This window comes from Galeopterus variegatus, unplaced genomic scaffold (genome assembly GCF_000696425.1).
Source record: "Galeopterus variegatus unplaced genomic scaffold, G_variegatus-3.0.2 Scaffold3801, whole genome shotgun sequence".
Lineage (NCBI taxonomy): Eukaryota > Metazoa > Chordata > Mammalia > Dermoptera > Cynocephalidae > Galeopterus > Galeopterus variegatus.
In genome coordinates, this window is record NW_007729912.1 from 52,254 (window position 1) to 58,361 (window position 6,108).

The window sequence follows — 6,108 nt, forward strand, 5'->3', positions numbered from 1 at the left end:
GACCCGCCTCAGGTAAATGCTGCGTCCTCAGGGTCTCACCCGCCTTCACCCCAACCCGAATTTTAAAGGCCCAGTGAGGAGCGTCTGTTAGTGTTTTTGCAGCTTAGTCCCCTGTGTTCGGGACAGTGAAGCGGCCGTGGGTGGGTCGGTCTCTATTTCCGACGTCTGGTGTGGTGGGGTGGGGGAGATTGTGACAGGCAGCGGAGCCGGCAAGTGCAAAGGCTTGGAGGTGCGACTGTACACCTCCTGGGGAGCCTTCAGCAAACTCGGGGTTCTGCCTCATGCGGGGAACAGAATGTGAGGCCGAGTCGCGCCATCATTTGCCCACTGCCATTCTTTCAGAACGCTGGGAGCAAGAGTTGTGAACAGAAGAGGAATATGGCTTGAATTACGCATTTAAAAGTTTTACAAAAACTGCTCAGGAACAGACTGGAAGAGGGATAATAATAGGAGGCACAGAGGAATTTAGTCCTTTTATAAGGTCACATAGCTAGTAAAAAATCAGCATCGAGGACTGAGACCCAGAGATAATGCAGTCATGCCAGGTCATCTGCCTCCATTGCCGAGCAGGGTTTAACAAGAAAGCCTGGAGCCCTGGATCCCCATTGTGGTCACTTGCCTCTCAGAACTCCCCTCCTCCCACAGATTGCCACTAGTACATACAGAAGCACTTACAAGCCCTACAAAGGTGTGTAGGGAGTGTTCTGAATCTCACTAACTCGTCCTGATTCTGGCCATGTAATCTCTGGAACTGTGGTATCTTGGGACTCTTCATTTGCCACTTTCCCTGGCATTGGGCCTGGGATCCTGAAGATGCTAAGCCCTGGGTCCTGAGTCCAGGCCGAGGGTTATGTGGAGTGGTTCCTATTACTAGCAAACAATGGAATGAGATATGGAAATTTTCTGAGGCACAGTTACAAGTATTTGCAGATGCCTGGAAGTGAGCCTGAGCTGGTTCAGAGAACCTCAAGTCTTCTTTCTTTCTCACAAGAACAGAGAGTAACAGGATAAGAGTCTGGACTAGAATGGCCCCCTGAGAAGGTGAATGTCTATTCTGGAGAAGATGGGAGCAGTGCGTGGTTTGCAGCAGAGGAGGGAGGCGATTGGACACCCAGGTCTCATCAGGCTCTCTGTGGCTGAGTATGGAAAACATAATGTGGGTGTGAGGAAGGTGATGGTAGCATTACCTGGGATAATGCTGCTGCAGTAGTCCAGGTGAGCATTGATGGTGTGGACCAGTGTAATGGCTGTGGAGGTGGTAGAAATGATTGAGTCATCGTTGTTTTAGTAGGTTTGCTCTGATTTTCTGATTTTCAGGGTGAGAAAGAAAAGGGTGACTGCAAGGTTTTTGTGTTTAGCATCTGGAAGGGATGTTTATCAACTGCGATAGGGAGGTAGATAGTAGGATTAATTTTCATTCAGGTTATCAGGAGTTTGTTTTGTTCATTGAAGAGTACGACATGTTTCAGAGAATAAATGAGTAGAGGAATCAACTTGTCAGGTGGAAACAGGTCTGGGACTCTGGGCAGGGGTTCAGGATACAGACATCTACAAAGCATATGGACCAGGATGGAACTGTGTGTCTTAGCTCAATTTGATAAGAAAATATCATAGACTCGTGGCTTAAACAACAAACATTTGTTTCTCACACTTCTGAAGGCTGGGAAGTCCAAGATCGAGGTGATGGCCGTTTCAGTTCCTGGTGAGAGTTCTCATCCTGGCTGCAACAGCTTTCTTTTTACTGTTTATGCACCTGGCCTTTTCTGAGGGGGAGTGTGCGAAGAAAGGAAAATTTCTCTCTTCCTTTTCTTATAAGGGCACTGATCCCATCACGAGTGACCCACTCTCTTGACCTAATCTAAATGTAATCATTACTAGAAGACCCCTAACTGCAAATACTATCACACTATACTAGGCTTTACTGTGTTAGGGCTTCAACATAGGAATTTTGGAGGCGATGGGGGGAGCAAACATTCAGCACATTATAATAATGGTCACATTTCTTATGGGGAATGCTGGTCATGATGATAATATTAATATCAGGCCAGGAAGGGAAGTACAGGCCATGACTTGGTCTCATACTCGGATATAAATGAGGGTTAGGAGGAAGTGAAGGCCATCACTGGTAAGTACAATACAAGTTGGAAAGGACCATGGGTATTGAAGATTTGCAAATGGTTCTGGGTGGCTGAGGTTGGAGGAAAGAACAGAGGAAGGAAGAGAGGCTTTCAGATCAGGGTTCAAGTCTGTGTCTTCCAGTGGGGACATCAGAGGTCTGGGTGGTACTGGATCCTGTTTGAATTTGCAAGCACTTTTTGGATGACTGCACTGAGAAATATGTAGGAAGGACAGGTCATGACTGTGGTGTGGGATGGAGGTTGGGATGGCTGTGGGAGTGCATTTATGTGACAGATGTAGTAGAAAGAGTGATGTGCATGTGGGGTGGGATTTTGAACTTATGGCCCAAGGATCCTGGCATTGAGGAAATAAGGCTGAAGTGTAAACCCAGAACCCTTTTTGGGTCTTAGGGGCCATGAGCTCAGGGATTACAGGAGAATTGCCTGACAAGAGGGGATGCTTCTTGGCATACCGGGCTCAGAGCTTAGATATTTGCTCACCTGACTGTTGTTGCTGTGGGAGGACACAGTGACCAGTAGGACCAAGAAGAGAGAAGGGCATCAGTGGTACTGGTGCCTGTATCTCTCATGAGGTGGGGAGATGGGGAGGAGGGTGAGCAGGGGATGGGTGAGTAGGGGATGGGTGAGCAGGGGGATGAACTTGGGGTTCTGTGAGAGAAAATGATCATGGAATGAACTGTCCCCATCATGGCAGGGTTCTGTGATCTTTGAAAACATGGCCATTTACTTCTCCCAGGAGGAGTGGGAGCTCCTTGATGAGGCTCAGAGTCTCCTGTACTGTGATGTGATGCTGGAGAACTATGCACTTACAGAGTCCCTAGGTAAGGGCTTCATATTCCTCCTAGGGTCCTTTGCTAGTGTCCGTCTTTCCTCTTGTCCCAGAGACAGCCCTGTTCCTTCCACAGACAGAATAACTTCCCACTTTCTTGGTATATGTACTGTGGGGAACAGCGCCAAGTGTGTGCACTGCCTCAGCAATGTAGTCTCCAGACAGCCCTAACATCTGCTTCCTCAAGAAGTGCAGAGAAGGTCTGGGAATCAGGAGTCTTGCAGTCAGCCTAATGGATCCATCCTTACCCTCTCCCTAATAAGATGACTGTCCAAATCCATGGAACCTCTGTGCGCCATGTTCTGCCATTTTCCTCTAGCTAACATTTCCTCACGCCAGCCTGTGTCAGCAATTGCAGACATTGTAATGGTTACTACTTAGATGGTTCATAGGTTTTTCTTGCGAAACCCTTTTCTGAGATTTTATTCTAATATTATTATTTTCTCTATACTTTGTCACGTGCTGAGTTGCTCTGGGCCAGTGCTGGCCACTCATCTCTCTGGTATTTCTCTTAGACCTTGTTTAATGCAGGTCCCAATGTAGTTGCACACCTGGAATTGGGGGATAGCCACTGCCTCACAGGGTGGACATAGCAATGTACTCTCAGAAGAGGTCTGGCCCTGGTGAGTTGTTGCTTTGCCCCCCATGGATTTGTCACCCCTTTTCCCCTGGGTGACAGAGCCACAAAGGATTACTCACAGCCCATCTCTTCTGAGCAGTGAGAAGCCCCAAAGTGGTTAATCTCCCGGAACCCTCAAGAGAGAGACATTCCATTTGGGAAATTAACCTGAATTGGGGTTCTCTTCCCACATTTATTCTCCAAATCAGGAAGTTACAAGAAGAGAACATAGGTGGGGTTATAGTTTAACAATATAGGCTGGTAACTTTCAGTGAAACAAGTCAGATGGCATTCCATTAAGGCAATTAAATGGTCCACCAACAAAAGCTTGATCTTAGCAAACATTCCTTCTTACAGCAATTTCCCAGTATCTTTATATATCAATCAGTAACCTGTCTGTCTTTGAGCCAGCAGCCTTGCTGTGTTAGAACTCTTTATCTTACAACAGAGACTCAGTAGCCTGGGGAAAATTTCCTGTTTTTCGTAAGGTCAGTATTTGAAACTGCAAGGCTTTGGAAAACCAGGCTCTGTGAAGTACATTTGCTTTATGCATACTCTACAGTGAGTGACAGCTGAAGAGGGGGTATGACATAAGAGTTATTTTCTAATCATGCCATGAACTTGTCTTGTGTCCCCAGTGTTTGGGTGCTAATGCCATTTGACACATTTCATTTTTACCTTTTTTTCTCATACTTGACACTTTTTGACATTTTATCTGTCACTTTCAGCCCCACATTTCAGGCCTTCATGGCTCACTTGTTTCTCTCCACTGCACCTTCTACAATGAGGCAATACTGACCCACATGTAATGTGTTGTGAGGTGGGCACATATTCTTAAGTGGGACACCAGGTAATTGGTTCGCATTGGATTTTCCTTGGCCTGGACACCAGTAACTTTCTGTGCAGCATGCCCATGTTGTCAGCAAAGTCCTGCTGAAGGCTTTTGGCACAGCAGTGAGTCAGAGACCCTGTCTTTCCTCCCTGAAGTGCACTCATGTTTGTGCACTTTTTCCTGTATTGTCTCCTTCATTCTGTGATCTTTAGAGACCCTTTCCTCAAATTGCCACCAGCACCTACATCCTGAAAACATTCCCATATACTTATGTCTAACATACATTTTTGATGGGACTTGCTTCTTCCACAGTAGTCAACCTGCATTTCATCAGCATTTCTCTTCTTTTAGGTTCTTGGTGTGGAGCAGGAGATGAGGAGTCACCTTCTGATCAGAGCTTTTCTGTTGAAGGAATGTCACAAATCAGGACTGCAAAGGCTTCCTTCATCCAGAAGACTCCCTCTGTGAGATGTGTGTCCCAGTCCTGAGAAACATTTTGCACCTTGCTGACCTCCCAACAACATACCCTGGGCAGAAACCATACTTGGATGGGGCACCCAGAAACTGCTGGTTCAGTTCAAATCTTTACCAGCTCCAGAAGCATTATATTGGAGAAAATCTCTTCAAAATGGATGTAAACCAGGCCTTGTTTGTAATGAGCTGCAGAGTCCATGTGTCAGGGAAGCCCTTCACCTGTGGGGAGGTTGAGAAGGAATTCCCAGCCACATTAGGCCTTCTCCAACACCAGGCCACCCCCAACAGTGAGAAGCCACGTAGCAGCATTCAACACTGGAGAGTTCACACTGGAGGAAAGCTTTGTAAATGCACTGATTATGGGAAATCTTTTAGCCAGAAATCTGTCCTCATTCAGCACCAAAGAGTTCACACTGGAGAAAGGCCTTACGAGTGCAGTGAATGTGGGAAATCTTTTAGCCAAAGCTCTGGCTTCTTTCGACACAGGAAAGTTTACTCTAGAGTAAAGCTTTGTGACTGCAGTGAATGTGGGAAATTATTTAGTCGCAAAAGCCACCTCATTCAACACCAAAGGGTTCATCCTGGAGAAAGACCTTATGAGTGCACCGAATGTGGGAAATCTTTTAGCCATAGCCCTAACCTCTTGTGACACAGAAGGGTTCACACTGGAGCAAGGCCATATAAGTGCAGTCAATGTGGGAGATCATTTAGTTGCAAAACCTACATCATTCAACACCAGAGAGTTCATACTGGACAAAGGCTTTATGACTGTAGTGAATGTGGGAAATCATTCAGCCAGAAATCTGTCCTCATTCAACACCAAAGAGTTCACACTGGAGGAAGGCCTATGAGTGTTGTGAGTGTAGCAAATCTTTTAGCCAAAGCTCTGGCCTCTTTTGACACAGAAAGGCTCACACTGGACCAAGGCCTTTTGAGTGCACTAAATGTGGGAAATCATTTAGTTGCAAAACCCTGCTTTTTTGACACCACACAGTTCACACTGGAGCAAGGCCTTATGAGTGCAGTGACTGTGGGAAATCCTTTAACTGCAAAACTCACCTCATTCGACACCAAACAGTTCACACTAATGAAAGGCCTTATGAGTGCAGTGAATGTGGGAGATCCTTTAGCCAGAGTTCTGGGCTCCTTCAGCATCAGAGAATTCACGCAGGAGAAAGACTTTATGAGTGCAGTGAATGTGGGAAATTTTTTTTTT

The 6,108-nt window shown here is 46.2% G+C and overlaps 1 protein-coding gene across 1 annotated transcript in view; it reads left to right on the forward strand.

Annotated features, from left to right (window-relative positions):
• Positions 1 to 1,683: 1,683 nt before the first annotated feature.
• The window catches only part of LOC103601585 (zinc finger protein 530-like), a 6,922-nt gene continuing 2,497 nt past the window's right edge, over positions 1,684 to 6,108 (forward strand). The window contains 5 exon segments of the mRNA XM_008586016.1: positions 1,684 to 1,702; positions 2,822 to 2,959; positions 4,770 to 4,859; positions 4,862 to 5,737; positions 5,740 to 6,087. Of these exon segments, the coding sequence (XP_008584238.1) occupies positions 1,684 to 1,702; positions 2,822 to 2,959; positions 4,770 to 4,859; positions 4,862 to 5,737; positions 5,740 to 6,087 (1,471 nt within the window).